The 15000-nt window shown below is 47.0% G+C and overlaps 1 protein-coding gene across 1 annotated transcript; it reads right to left on the bottom strand.

The window, feature by feature from the left end:
• Positions 1–2197: 2197 nt before the first annotated feature.
• On the bottom strand, positions 2198–4884 carry LOC121308404 (transmembrane protein 35B-like). The gene is made up of 3 exons (XM_041240780.1): positions 4490–4884; positions 3589–3769; positions 2198–3180 (listed from the first exon to the last, which is right to left on the bottom strand). Exons 1-3 carry the CDS (start codon positions 4595–4597, stop codon positions 3047–3049), a joined length of 423 nt encoding a protein of 140 aa, XP_041096714.1. The 5' UTR covers positions 4598–4884; the 3' UTR covers positions 2198–3046.
• Between the last annotated feature and the right edge of the window lie 10116 nt (positions 4885–15000).

The raw sequence follows: 15000 nt of genomic DNA, 5'->3' as shown, positions 1-15000 counted from the left end.
CCCAGTACCAGCAGAGCTAGCAGCCAGCTGGCTCTCCTGCTGCGTGAAACACATTATTACATTGTGTGAGGTGCACTGGGGACACGCTGGGATTGTCAGCTTGCTTTCATTTGTCAGTTGAACTGGATTCAAAGCCAAGCCCTACAGTGCTGTAAGGTAAATTCACTAGCATGCTGTGCTGTGCTCCCTGCAGTACTGGGTTCAAATCTAGGTGAGTTGAGTACCTTCATTTTCAAACATGTTCATTTCTTGTATAGACAATGAATTATATACTTTTGTATATAAACAAGGATAAAGCAAGCTGTAAGATGGCACAGGAGGTTAATTCACTAGTATGCTGTGCTGTGCTTGCTGGAGTCCTGGGTTCAAATCCAGCTCATTTCTTCCTTTATTTTCAAAAAATGGGTTCATTGACCTTATAGTCAGCGTGCAGCACAGCTTTCCTGTGGGAGCTGGTGGTGTAGTGGGCTAACCCCATGGCCTTCTCTCCCTGAAGATGATGGTTCAAATCTGGGTGCTGGAGGTGAGATCCTGAAGGTAAGTAACAATGTTGATTGTGTTTCCACAGATGGAGGAGAAGCTGGAGACCTGGCCTGTGGAGGGAGGAGAGGAAGAGAAGGAGGAGGTAGAAGAGGATAGTAAAGGGGGGGTCTGGCCCCCCCACCTGGGAGGAGAATGGAAGGTGGCTGTGTTGCTGCCTGAGAGAAACTGAACTTTTAATGAGGAGTCTGTCAATCTAACATAATTTCTAAATATTTATATTAGTATCTTATGTAAGAGTCAATTCCAAAAAATGGTTTATTAAATAAGTTTTTGTAAGTATGAGAAAACCTTTAGAGGGGTGACAACACTGCTGCCTTTCATTCTCCTCCCAGGTGGGGGGGGGCCAGACCCCCCCTTTACTATCCTCTCCTACCTCCTCCTTGTCTTCCTCTCCTCCCTCCACAGCCCAGGTCTCCAGCTTCTCCTCCATCTGTGGAAACACAATCAACACTGTTACTTACCTTCAGGATCTCACCTCCAGCACCCAGATTTGAACCATCATCTTCAGGGAAAGAAGGCCATGGGGTTAGTCCACTGCACCACCAGCTCCCACAGGAAAGCTGTGCTGCACGCTGACTATAAGGTCAGTGAACCCATTTTTTGAAAATAAAAGAAGAAATGAGCTGGATTTGAACCCAGGACTCCAGCAAGCACAGCATACTAGTGAATTAACCTCCTGTGCCATCTCACAGCTTGCTTTATCCTTGTCTATATAAGAAAGTATATAATTCACTGTCTATATAAGAAATGAACAACATACTTAAAAACAAAGGTCCTCAACTCAGCTGGATTTGAACCCAGGACTCCAGGGAGCACAGCACAGCATGCCAGTGAACTAGTCCCCTGCACCACCTGTCTCCTTCTGCTAAGCTAGTCTTTCATAGACGATCTTATATCAGCCTCTTTATATTATTTTTATGCTCAAGAACACCCCTTGATGGACTTGGTTGTACAAAAAGTGCAGAGTCTTTGAAAATGGAATGAAAACACACCCTCCTAACATGGGGTTTGAACCCACTAACCTGGGAATCAGAGTCCCACACTGTACCAGCAGAGCTAGCAGCCAGCTGCCTCTCCTGCTGTGTGAAACACATTATTACATTGTGTGAGGTGCCCTGGGGACACGCTGGGATTGTCAGCTTGCTTTCACTGTGTCTCAGCAGTGGAATTCTTACCAGACAGGAGCGCATTTGGAAAGACCGGCATACTCGTCCCAAATCGAGGATCAAGGAAGAGGAGATTCTCTATAGAGCACGCGTCCCAGTCGAGGATCAAGGAAGAGGAGATTCTCTATAGAGCACGCGTCCCAGTCGAGGATCAAGGAAGAGGAGATTCTCTATAGAGCACGCGTCCCAGTCGAGGATCAAGGAAGAGGAGATTCTCTATAGAGCACGCGTCCCAGTCGAGGATCAAGGAAGAGGAGATTCTCTATAGAGCACGCGTCCCAGTCGAGGATCAAGGAAGAGGAGATTCTCTATCCCAGTCGAGGATCAAGGAAGAGGAGATTCTCTATAGAGCACGCGTCCCAGTCGAGGATCAAGGAAGAGGAGATTCTTAGAGCACTCCCGGTAGTTTTACAAGAGATGCAAATTTAGCAAACAAACAAGAGGATAAGAGATCATTGAAAAGGATGTGAAAACATACCAAACAAATGTAAAGGATGCAAATATAGCTCTTTTATTGTATGTTAAAATACAGAGGGAACGTATCCAGTATTTAAGAAAGCACGCGGCGAGAGCAGCAAGCTCATTGATTTCATATTTTACCAAAATGTAACGAAATTAAAACACGTGGGAGAGACCAGAACGTTACATAAAACAAAACCAATCACCCACCAATATAAGCAATACTAAATCAAATCAAACCTCATTGTATTTACAGAGCGTCTTTCATACAGACAGTATATCCCAGTCCTGACGAATACAAAGCAGAGAAGCACAATACAATACAATACAGAGAGAAGCACAATATAGAAAAGCACAATACAATTCAACACAAAGCAGAGAGAAGCACACTTTAGATTGTAAAATAGGAACAAAGATAGACAATAGCATATTCAATGGAATGGAGCTCCTCCACATGACACACCGACACGGCACAGGACTGCAAACCCTTCACAACATCGCTGCTACACTGTTTGGAAAGTTTAGCTGGATCTGTGTGAGGTACCCTGGATCTGTGTGGGGTACCCTGGATCTGTGTGGGGTACCCTGGATCTGCGTGAGGTATCCTGGCGCTAGAATTTCACTCCAAATCTGCACCCCCGGACACAGGAGGGTTTTTTTTCTCTAAGCAAATTCTTAAAAAAATCTATTTGTAGTAGAAAAGCACTTTGCTGAGGGAGAATTGTTAAGAGTCAGAGTTCTGGAGGAGAAGCAAGTCCTGGAGAGAGACAGAGATACTGTGTGTGTGTGTGTGTGTGTGTGTGTGTGTGTGTGTGTGTGTTTGCGCGTCTCTGTGTCTGGTCCTCGTGGTCAGTGTCTCTGTGGTCAGGACTCAGGGGTCAGTCTGTCTTGACCCTGCGGCCCCTCGGTCCGCTCCCACGCAGGATCAGCAGCAGTAGCAGCCCGAGGCACACCGTGGCCGGGGCGCACATCGAGAGGGGCTCCCCCAACTTTATCAGGGTGAAGAGGGCTCCTGCAGGGGCACAGGAGAGAGGAGTGAGAGAGGGGGAGAGAGAGAGGGGGGAGGGGGGGAGAGAGAGAGAAGGGGAGTGAGAGGGAGAGAGGAGTGAGAGAGAGGGGGGAGTGAGAGGGAGAGGGGGAGGGAGAGGGAGAGGGGGGAGTGAGAGGGAGAGGGGGAGTGAGAGGGAGAGAGGAGGAGTGAGAGAGAGGGGAGAGGGAGAGGGGGAGTGAGAGGGAGAGAGGAGGAGTGAGAGAGAGGGGGGAGTGAGAGGGAGAGGGGGAGTGAGAGGGAGAGAGGAGGAGTGAGAGAGAGGGGAGAGGGAGAGGGAGAGAGAGAGGGAGAGAGAGAGAGGAGTGAGAGAGAGGAGGAGTGAGAGAGAGGGGGGAGGGAGAGGGAGACGGGGGAGGGCTCTGGTCTTACCGATCATGACGACAGACAGCACCAGGCTGCTCAGCGTCTGCAGCAGTCCGGGTCCGAAGGCCAGCAGCAGCCCAGCCAGCAGCTCCACCCAGCCGGTCACCTGCAGGTAGAGGAGGGGGTCCGGTTGCACCCCCAAATCATGCAGCGGGAACACCTCCGCGAACTGGACAAACTGAGAGCGCTGAGAGAGAGAGGGGGAGAGAGACAAGCAGTGTGTGCAAGAGGGGCATCTGAGAGAGAGAGACCTGGAACAATGGAAGAGTGACACACTGATACACACTGACACACACACACAGTCATGCAGAAACGACCCCCCTTTGTACCTCCCCACAAACTAATACTTTCAAAAGCGCAAGTGCCCTTGGTAGGTCTGCCTGTGTGAATTTCATAAGCAGCAGGGTTTCCTTACAGACTCTGAATCCTTGGCTTGGACTGGTGGCCCAGCTCCTCACCTCTGCCTTGGTTTCAGCACAGCGCTGTTTCCACACTCGCTGCCTCTCTGCCAAGTGCATACAAAGGGCCGAGACGAGCCAGCACAGAGACCCGTGCTTAACAGAACCGCTGGTTAAGAGAGTCCCGAGCACTGAGGAATCCGAGGCTGCCCCTGTCCCCCTCTCCACAGATACACGGAAACACGCCACCAGTTTAACATCAGCGCTGAAGAAACAGACACCTCTTTACCCTATTGCAGTTTAGCGTGGAGGGACGTGGGCAGTTATATCGAGCATATAAATAACAAATACAAAAATACACACAGTCGACAGACGCTTCCTCATCAGGGAACGATCTCTCCTGCGCAGCCTGCAGCCGCCTCTCCAATCCACACTGTAACAGTCCCCTCCAGCACGCAGCGACGCGCCCTGTCTCTGCGTTTACTGCGCACGCAGCATGAAACACTCACCAGCTGCTTGTAGACGTCTTCTGAGATCCGATCGGTCAGCTTGACAGCTCCGGTCAACGCGAAAAACAGCCCGAGCAGCACCCGGACGATTGTGAAGACGAGCGCCATGTTTACCTTGTGGAGCGATCGGGACAACCAGCCTGCAAGAAAACACTCTGATCGAGGAGACGCCACCCAGAGGGCGGGGTTTGCGAGTGTGGAGAACGCACGCCGCCTACTGACTGCCCCTGTGCGATATAGCAGAGTCTGTAGATCGCCGGACACGCAGCCGCACCTGCTACAGCAGAGTCTGTAGATCGCCGGACACGCAGCCGCACCTGCTACAGCAGAGTCTGTAGATCGCTGGACACGCAGCCGCACCTGCTACAGCAGAGTCTGTAGATCGCTGGACACGCAGCCGCGCACTGTGCTACAGCAGAGTCTGTAGATCGCCGGACACGCAGCCGCACCTGCTACAGCAGAGTCTGTAGATCGCCGGACACGCAGCCGCAGCTACAGCAGAGTCTGTAGATCGCCGGACACGCAGCCGCACCTGCTACAGCAGAGTCTGTAGATCGCCGGACACGCAGCCGCACCTGCTACAGCAGAGTCTGTAGATCGCCGGACACGCAGCCGCACCCGAGCAGAGTCTGTAGATCGATGCTACAGCAGAGTCTGTAGATCGCCGGACACGCAGCCGCACCCGCTACAGCAGAGTCTGTAGATCGCCGGACACGCAGCCGCACCTGCTACAGCAGAGTCTGTAGATCGCCGGACACGTAGATCTGCTACAGCAGAGTCTGTAGACGGACACGCAGCCGCACCCGCTACAGCAGAGTCTGTAGATCGCCGGACACGCAGCCGCACCTGCTACAGCAGAGTCTGTAGATCGCCGGACACGCAGACAGCAGAGTCTGTAGATCGCCGGACACGCAGCCGCACCCGCTACAGCAGAGTCTGTAGATCGCCGGACACGCAGCCGCACCTGCTACAGCAGAGTCTGTAGATCGCCGGACACGCAGCCGCACCCGCTACAGCAGAGTCTGTAGATCGCCGGACACGCAGCCGCACCTGCTACAGCAGAGTCTGTAGATCGCCGGACACGCAGCCGCACCCGCTACAGCAGAGTCTGTAGATCGCCGGACACGCAGCCGCACCTGCTACAGCAGAGTCTGTAGATCGCCGGACACGCAGCCGCACCCGCTACAGCAGAGTCTGTAGATCGCCGGACACGCAGCCGCACCCGCTACAGCAGAGTCTGTAGATCGCCGGACACGCAGCCGCACCTGCTACAGCAGAGTCTGTAGATCGCCGGACACGCAGCCGCACCTGCTACAGCAGAGTCTGTAGATCGCCGGACACGCAGCCGCACCTGCTACAGCAGAGTCTGTAGATCGCCGGACACGCAGCCGCACCTGCTACAGCAGAGTCTGTAGATCACGCCACTGTGCTCTTGCTGCAAGAGGCAGGAGACAATGGCAGTTTGGTTACATGTATGATAAAATATGTATTCTGCAGCCACTCAGATGAATCAGCACGGACTGTGTGTTCATGTAGGGCAGTCTGTGACAGTTCTTCTTCCCTTCACTGCTCCTGTACAGGTGACGCAGCACACCTGAGCTCAGGTAAGCACACACCCTTGTCCTGTTTGTCCTCCGCTCCCCCCTACCCCCCTGTGCCAGTCTCACCCATAGCTCTGTCCAGGGAACAAACAGACTACCCATCACAAGTGTTGCATTGCCCCTCCCTGTGCTTGTTACTTATTTATTATCATTAGCAGGGTGGAGGAATACGAGCTGCCTCCGCAGCACTGAGCTCAGGTTAGACAGCAGTTGTGCAAAGCTCCACAGAGCAAACAAGGTTGTGAGCAACACTGGCAGCAGCAGCTACACAGAGCATTGGAGTTATTGGATTGTGTTTCAGGGCAGTGGAGGCGTTTTTGTCCAGCTTCTCTGGCTCGAGCAGCAGGATCAGGTATGTTGGTGTCGCTGAAAGCACTGCTCCCAGTACCTGGCACTGTTTGGACACTGCATTGTGTGCATGGAGATCCCATCTCTCTCTTTACTCTGCCTCATCATGCACTCATCGCAGATGAGCGCCTGGTGGCAGTGAATTTAGAACATGCACATTAACAGCAATAGTACCAGCATGTTTGTTTACACAATTGATTTTTTTGGTTTTTCAAAAAAAAAAAAAAAAAAAAAAAAAAAAGAAATTAGTTATTGTATCACTGTACGAAAGTCACCCCTTCCCTATGTAAACTGGGATTATAGGTCAACACTACATGCATAACGTTTATATTATACTGGTTATGCAAGACAGGCTACAAAAATGCATGAAGTCTCCAGTTAGAAATACTAAGAAAATCAAAAATGACAAAATCGAGAGAAGCAAAAGTTGAATAGGTTTATTAAAGGAGTTTTCACACATCCACCCTGCTGCCCCTCTCTCCTCCCAGGGCAGCCTGCCTTCATCAGGGGTCACTGCCAGCAGATACAGTCTAAAACAGAGAAGAGGCGTTAGCATAGAGAAAACACTGCATTTCATACCTCAAGTATTAACACAGTATAATGCAGCTTGCATCAAAACCACATGAACTGAAATCAGTGCAGGGCCCTCCTGCAACCAGGCAACTGAATAATCAAAATTGGCTACCAAATCAAAAGCAGTAAAAATCAATCCACAACTTCAATGCTGACAATCTGAACCTTAGTGGTATGAGAACTAAAACTAGTTTAGACAATTTGAAATCCACAGCGTTTAATAGTCACTGTGCAATACTAAAGAAAGGAAGGGTAGTCCAGGCAGTGCACTTCAGAGGGCATTTTAAAATAAAGACCCTCTTTCAATCTCCTCTAGCACACCAGGCTGTGCTGCTTTTAAATGATCCTGTCAAAGGCTGGTTTTAGTATACTTGCATCTCATGATCTGCTGCTGATCCACCATCCGGGCATCTCTGAAGCACTTAAATGGACAGTCAATGCTGCAATGCAAAGGAAGACCGTTATACAAATGTGGAGAACATATTATGGTAAAACCTTTATTCAAAACAGTCTGAATTGATCAATTTACTGTAATGAGATTAAGGGATTCACAGGAGAGTATGCAATTAAATCAGGTTCCCAGTATTAACAGTACAGGCTTCCCTGACACAGGGGCAGCCAAGTTGCAAGCTTGGCATGGAACCACTTCACCAGGAGTGTAAACAGAGCAGACGTGGCATCACCCCCAAAAAACTGAACAAAAGCACAAGCTCTTACACAACATTGCCAGAAACCACGCTGGCATCTGCATGACCGGGGGGAGGGAGAAATCTCAAAACAGGAAGATCATACGAGGGGTTCAAAAGCTAGCAGTGGAACCGACCTTGTTTGACAGGCTTGGACTCATCCCACTCCACGCATCATCCTCACCTGAGGGAAGAGCCAGCAAGTTAGAGAGTGCCCCTGGACTCAATTTAAAACACATTAAAAACAGGTCTAAACATTACATTCACTGTAAGTGCAGTATTTCACTTCATATTAGGGAAAAACTAAGAGCCTGCATGGATACTGTGTCAATACAACAGGCTCACTTCTAAACTGCGCCACAATCAGTTCAATATGAAGTTACAAGGGGTGGCAGATCAGGCCAGTGCAGACTCTGTGCCAAAAGCGTGGAAAGCTTAAAGCTCAGCCCTAGGAACGGAGATTCAAAACGCCATCTTGAGGCTGGGTGGGGAACCTGAATTTAAAGCCATGCAAACTCATCTATAGGAAACTTAAAACACACTAAAATCTAGGGAATTCTCACTGTCATTGGAATACAAAGCTAGGGGCAAATCAGACTGTTTACTGCAGAAGATTAACGGAGAAGCTGCAGCACTTGTTCTGTACTTGGAAGCCTTACCGTGAAGTTCTGCCCATGTCAGGTGAAATGGGTTTCTCCGCCTACAACACAGACTGCCACAAACCTACTCACTAGTAATAACTTCTAGTCTAGCGCAGGGTCAAGGCTTGCACGGTATGGATTAACTTTTTTTTTGCAATCTGTTTTAAGTTTTTGGACTGCATGCTGCAATGTAAAAATAATAATTACAGGAAATAATTACAGTGAAACAAGATCTCCATATCACTGTCCTTTAAAAAAAACAAAGAGGAGATTGAAGTCTCACTGAATTGGGCACTTGACTGGAGGAATGAGCCCACACAATTCTGGCATCACACTTCTGAAGGCAAACCACACACCATCGAGAGAATTTTATAAAATTCCAGGTTTATGTATGGAACACAGTGCAAGCTTACTGAACTACGAGAGTCTGGAACAGAAGTCAGACGAGAGCAGACATTACAACTCATAACATTATAACACTGAAACTGTAGGTTTGAGAAAAAAAAATTGAAAATCAGGACTCCATTGAACGTACAGCTCTTTAAAACCTGAGTTTAGCACAGAGAGGATACAGAAGAGGCAGCTCAGGACTTCCACGTGCACACAGGTGTACCGAACTTCAAGACAGCAGCGTAGAGAACACTGCCGAGATTATTCAACAGCACAGAAACCCCGATATAACTGCATCTCCGAGGAAACGTTTAGGGTTCAGGGAAGAATTAAAAACCTACTGCTACCTCAATCTAGTCAGGAATTCAATCTGCAAAGCCTTGCGAAGTACAGACGTACTTCAGGGCTCTGTTGGTACACAATTGGCTTGACACTGGCATTACAGACTCCCACACCTTCCAGGGCCACCCCACTTCCCTCCTGCTTTGAATAAAAAAAACTAAAGCCCCCTGAAAAGACTCCATATGCATCTCTACCACTTCATGAGACTCCAATAGGAATGAGAGATTGTCAAAAAGCACTCACTTCTTCAGAGCAGGTTAAAACATGCAATCTCTTTTGAGGTACAAGGGTACCCCAAGCAAGGCATGAAACTAGTGTTGCCAGTCACTATCCACAAAGTATAAAAACTTGGATACACATGATTTCCTTCAAAGTGAGGAAAGACTGTTTAATTGCAGGAGTTTCCAGGTTTCAACAGTTGAATTAATAGAGTCACAGAGTGAGCAGACCTTCAGTCAGCAGCAAGCCTGGTACCAAGCTGACAGGTAATCCCAATAAAAGCACACTTGATCTTCTGCAAGTCCAAATTAGTGCATTGGGAAATCCTGCAATGCAAAAATATTTACATGCTGAGAATTCACTCTTGCAATAGAGCAGCTTAAAATAAACCCCCCCAAACACCACCCCAGCTACTGCAAACCATTTCAACTAAAATCAAGAAATAAAGGAAGTTATGAATGAGTTCACTACAGAGTCAAAGTGATCGCTTCACTGGCTGCTAAAGTCAGCACCCCCACCCTCGCCGACCGACCGATCCCAGATTCTTCTAAAGATGAGCTGCAGGATCTTGGAGAACATTTAAAATACAGAACAGTCACCTCTAAACAGGTTTGACAGTTCTGTTCTACTTCACTTTTTTTTTTTTTTATCTGACCCCCACCCCACACACTTTTCCAAAGCAGATACTGTATCACTATACACTAGGTGAGATATTCAATTACTTGGACACTTGCAGGTAAACATTTCAAAACTACTAAAATGCAAGGATCATACCAAGGCATGCCTGCTGCCTATGCAGGACGGACCACAGAGCTGCTACAGACCACCCCCTCCCCTCCCAGTTTTAAGCCAGTGACAAACCAGTCTGCTGCTGTCCCAGTGGCCAGCAATAGACACTAAACACCAACAAGATAGCTAAAACAACTGCTCATGCCATTGAGAACATGTCAGAAGGAGTCTACACACAGGTACTGGAGTCCAGCTATTTCCACAAGTCCACACTGCTGCTACAACATCAAAACATGGAGCGCTGCTGCACTGCGAGTCCATTACTTCAGAAGTGTGATGCCAGAAGCCATGAATAAATAATTAGCGAACAGACACTTGTTAAAGTAAGTCCAAGTGAATATTGTTTGTATTGTTTAAACTTACCTGCACGCAGTCTGCAATGAGCATCTTGATGCAAGCGGGAACAATAAGTCCAGGTCCTAACGTCCACTGCCCTTTGTAGCACTACAGATCCTCAAAGCACAACTGCAGAATAGCTGAACTGTACTGCAGAACCGTCACGGCAATGCCAGGCCCCCCCCTGTACCAGCAACACTGGCTCGAGCACTCGGTCCTTGAAGGTCATCGCTTCAACACAGTTTCACCTCACAGGTGTACATTTGAGACTTCAGGGGCTCTGTAGGTTACATGTGGAAGTACTGCAGGGCTGGACCCCCCCCCCCCCCCCCCCCAAACCAACAACCCTAAACACTCATCCTGAAGGGCCACTGAAGATTCAGAGGCATCGCAACATAATTCAACCTAATCACACAAAACAGTGAAGGACTACTATCAATGTATTAGTTAATTTTATCAGCAACATTTTTAAAGCACACTGGCCTTAAACTATGCAGTGAAAGTCTGCTACAAAAACAGATTCATATGCAAACAAGATTTATTGACAGGAATATATAACTAGGCAAGACTACTATTTTTAGTCTAGAATTTGCTGCGAGGCAGCACTCGACCACTACAGAATTTGTTCATCAAATCAGTGTTTAAGCTTTGAGACAGAGTATTTATTTACTTAGGAGGGAGGATTGCAAAGATTAGCAAAAAAGCAATAATTTGTACCCCTACAGGCCAATATGAATGCCCAGGTCAATGCTAGAGAAATTGAGTGGCTTGTGCTCCAGGGCACACCAGTACAGATGTCAGATCACAGGTTGTTTTCTTTGTAAGCTGCACTCCTGACAAGTCAGATGGTCATTACGACACCAGTTTAAAATGAAAGCCGATCGTGGATCTACTCGAACAGGATGTATATTCCCATTATCCAGCAAAGCATTGAGACACACTTCAGTTCAATGTTTAGGGTAACTATAAAACTAAACATTTTTCTAGCCAGGCAACTTCAATAATGTGTGTTTAAACACAGCAGGAAGTAATTGTAACTGGTTCATCTGCAGTGCAGGAGCAGCAGCGACTCCAGTGTTTACACTGGAAGCCAACCCCACTCCACTCCCACAGATTTAACTGCAGTTCACTACCAGCTCAGAATTGCAATGGAGTTGAGCAAAATTACCCCCCCCCCGCCCCCCATACCCAGCAGAACACAAGCTCCAAATCCACACCCTCCAACAATAGCAAGGTAAACAGTGGGCACGTTATTTAAGATCACATACAAGTGTAGATATGTTTCCTACACTCGTAGATGATCTTAAATAAGATCACCTACGACACTTGCAGATTGCGCTGAACGTGGTGCCACTCAGTTACAGGACATGCACATTCCCATGAGTAAGGCAGTACAGCAGTCCAATCCCCAATGAAACCCCAAACCCTGCATTACAGGGGTACCACCACAGAACTGCTGATAAGGACAGAGCCTGGCAACAGGGCTCTGTCAAGGAGCTCAGTTTCAATGAAGTTACAATCCTGCTTGACAGCATAATGCTGCACTGATAACTCAAAAGATGAGCAAACACCCTGTTGAGAAAAAAAACTGAAGGATTACTTTGAACCAAGACATTAACACAAGACTTCTGAACAGCAACTTCACTTTAATTACAATGAATTTCCAACATGAAGACATGAACTTTCATATTACATGGAATTCTCTCTCTTCAGCGTTCATGAAGACTGAACAGACGCCCTGGTACAGAAGCCTGCCAGTCAATACGACTGCTTAAAGGATGCAGTTACTTTGCAAAGACCTTCGCCTGTCAAACTAGCCAGCCTTTACTGATGGGGAGGCACGAGAACTGGATCCATTTACAGACAGTTAAGCTGCAGTGAACGCAGAACTAAACATTTCATGGGGACAAATTGCTTAAGCCTAATCTTGCAATTACTAAATACAGTAAGATTTAAGACTGACAAGTGCTGGAGTAATTGGTAGGTAGTACCAATGTTATTGTAAACCCAGCAACAACATGCGGTAGGATTTGAAACTAAGCAGGTCCCACTGCAGTCAGGCAAAGGTGGTAAAATGCACCAGGTTTAATGTGGTCTTAATTTGGGATCTAGATTCTGCAAATGATATTTCAATTTAAGCCATCAATGGATTTCAGTCCATACTGATATAACCCCCCCCCTACCCAACAGTTACTGATGAACACCTGTCTCTGGTTTCCTCCAAACAGAATCCATTCAAGCAGGCAGCGTTTTACCCCCCCAGCATCTTCATCTATGACTTTGCAACACATCAAGCCTGCTGTATGTACTGTAGGTGCCAACAGCTTCCTGAAGCTTAACAGTGAACCGCAACCAAGCTTCAGACTGAGCACAGCATTACACAAGACGTCTGGCTACAGGACTTACACATTACAGCTTCACAGATTACAAAGTGGGATCCTGGCTACAGCCACTCTGTATGGCCTAGATCACATGCGTGTACCCAACCCACAGCTCAGATTAACCTGGCTAGATACTTTTACCATTACACCCACAAGGAGATACATTCCACAAAGTGGATTCAATAATTAGGGTTACTGAATCCATCCTTCACCACTTCAAAAATAAATTTGTGATTGAGGTCAAATCCAAACACTTTATTTGAAAGTTATCAAAAAAACACATTTCAAAAGTTGAATGGCACAAACAAAAAACAGATACAGCCATATAAAAGTTAAGCATACTTACACAATTACCACCGCAAGAGTTCAGAGCTCATCCCTGAACACGATTTGACCATTTACAGATTAATACAAAAAAAAATCCAATTAGCATAAAAGCCATTACTAAAAAAGGAAGAAGTCTTCATTTCTACTATTAGTAACTCAAAACACAAGTTTAAACTCTACATGGAGGAGATGAAGCTGGAATGGGAGCTACAGAAAGAGCAGTTTTGGGTTTGGTTTAGAATCTGGGCTTCTTGGCAGGACCGTCATATTCTTCACGCCCTCTACCGAACCCCGGGCCACCAGGGCCCATGCCTCTGGGGCCAGAGGGGCCTCCCATTGGGCCGGGGCCAGCCTGACTGAAACGCTCGTTGCGCTGCTGGCAAGAGTTCATGAAAAGAAATGGCAACGAGAGGGTCGAGTCCACATTGTAAACAACGCAGCCGGTAAGTCCGTAGCAAAGGATGGTTGAAACAGTCAGCGTTACGCAGATCCACAGGTACCAGGGCACATAAAAAAGGAAAGAGGGCAATTTTTTTGTTAGTTAACCTATCAAGCTAATGGGGAGAAGAAATTGCATGCCATGGAGTAAGAGCCACATCATTGCCTTCTTTGTGTTTAATAAGAGCCCAGGCTGGAGCGCTCTTGCAGCAGTTCAGACTGGAGTTCCTATCCAAGCACAGCACTAATGAAGAGAAAGTTCAGAGTGTCAGTCTCAGCCTGCACTCTTATTAAATACAGTCCGGCACTACCAACATGCTAGTTTAAAACTAGCTTTAATATGGCACAGTCTCCACAATACTGGGGGCTGCCTTTGATGAATTTCTGAAAGTGATAACACTAGTTAAATGAATAAGCCTCTTTTTAAATATGCACTTGCTGAAGGTCAAAGGCTTGCAGTTCAGTGAGCCACGTGAACCTGGTGGTACAGTCTCACTTACACTGTCACTAATGTGAACTTCAACACAAAAAAAACCTAAATTTGATCCTGAAAGTTGGATGCAAGTTATAAAGCAAGGTGAGCTTGCAGCACAGTACAGGTATTTTAAATGCATGACAATACTGCAGTTGCAGAACTGTGAAGATTGATCAGACCATGAAAAGCATTCAATGAGTTCTCTTAAGGGTTGTCAAGTGGTGTATAACCCAGTTACTGAATTAGAATAGACATGTTTAGCAGATACACTTGACTATTCAAACTGAATGGAGGAGTGCCGCCTTTCAGCTGCATTTAGCACAGCCATTAAAGGGTCACACTTCAACTGTCAAATCTACAGCTGCCACTTGGTGTAGCTAATCCAAGTCACAGTAACTCCCCCCCCAGTTTTTTGAAAGGTCAGCTACATTCACACTGTGAATCTTATCCAATGCAAGTTTAAAGACATTTCCCACAGTCCTCCAAGCAACTGCTGTGGCCATACACTACAGTAACTAGACTGCCTGGGACACCATGATCAAAAGCTTCCTTCAGGTTTTACAGATAAGGAAGCAAGCTAGTTAATGTGCAGGACCAGTGTGTGATCACACTGCCAATGCTTGCCTTCTGCTTTAACAGTTCTGAGACCGGTTCCCTCAGTTCACTTAACCCATGAAGCACCAAACACATGGACTGTAAAACAACCTGAACACAAGTTAATCAGATCCCTTCAAAAATCTATTTCTACCCACAGAGTCCTATTTACCAGTCATGTTAGACAAGCCCATAAAAATCAAACCAGTGATATTTCATGCTGGCTAAACACCTAGAAAAAACAGAGCTTGATCACTGTTGGGCAGGAAAATACCAAGATACTTTGCTTCAGATTTGATACTGGAGTCAAAGCATCTGAAGGGCTGAACTTGCAGGATGAAGTTACTCGCTGAAATTTTGTAGTTAGCAAT

Source organism: Polyodon spathula, unplaced genomic scaffold, assembly GCF_017654505.1.
Source record: "Polyodon spathula isolate WHYD16114869_AA unplaced genomic scaffold, ASM1765450v1 scaffolds_686, whole genome shotgun sequence".
Classification (NCBI taxonomy): Eukaryota; Metazoa; Chordata; class Actinopteri; order Acipenseriformes; family Polyodontidae; genus Polyodon; species Polyodon spathula.
Note: the sequence above shows the minus strand (reverse complement) of the source record. Positions and strands in the feature narration are given on the sequence as shown.

Bases quoted from the DNA above. Each gene is read 5' to 3' on its own strand.
- LOC121308404 (XM_041240780.1), bottom strand. From the start codon at position 4,597: ATGGCGCTCGTCTTCACAATCGTCCGGGTGCTGCTCGGGCTGTTTTTC. The intron at 3,770-4,489 runs GTGAGTGTTTCA...TCTCTCTCTCAG, and splicing joins AAGACGTCTACAAGCAGCTG to CGCTCTCAGTTTGTCCAGTT. The intron at 3,181-3,588 runs GTAAGACCAGAG...GTGCCCCTGCAG, and splicing joins GCTGTCTGTCGTCATGATCG to GAGCCCTCTTCACCCTGATA.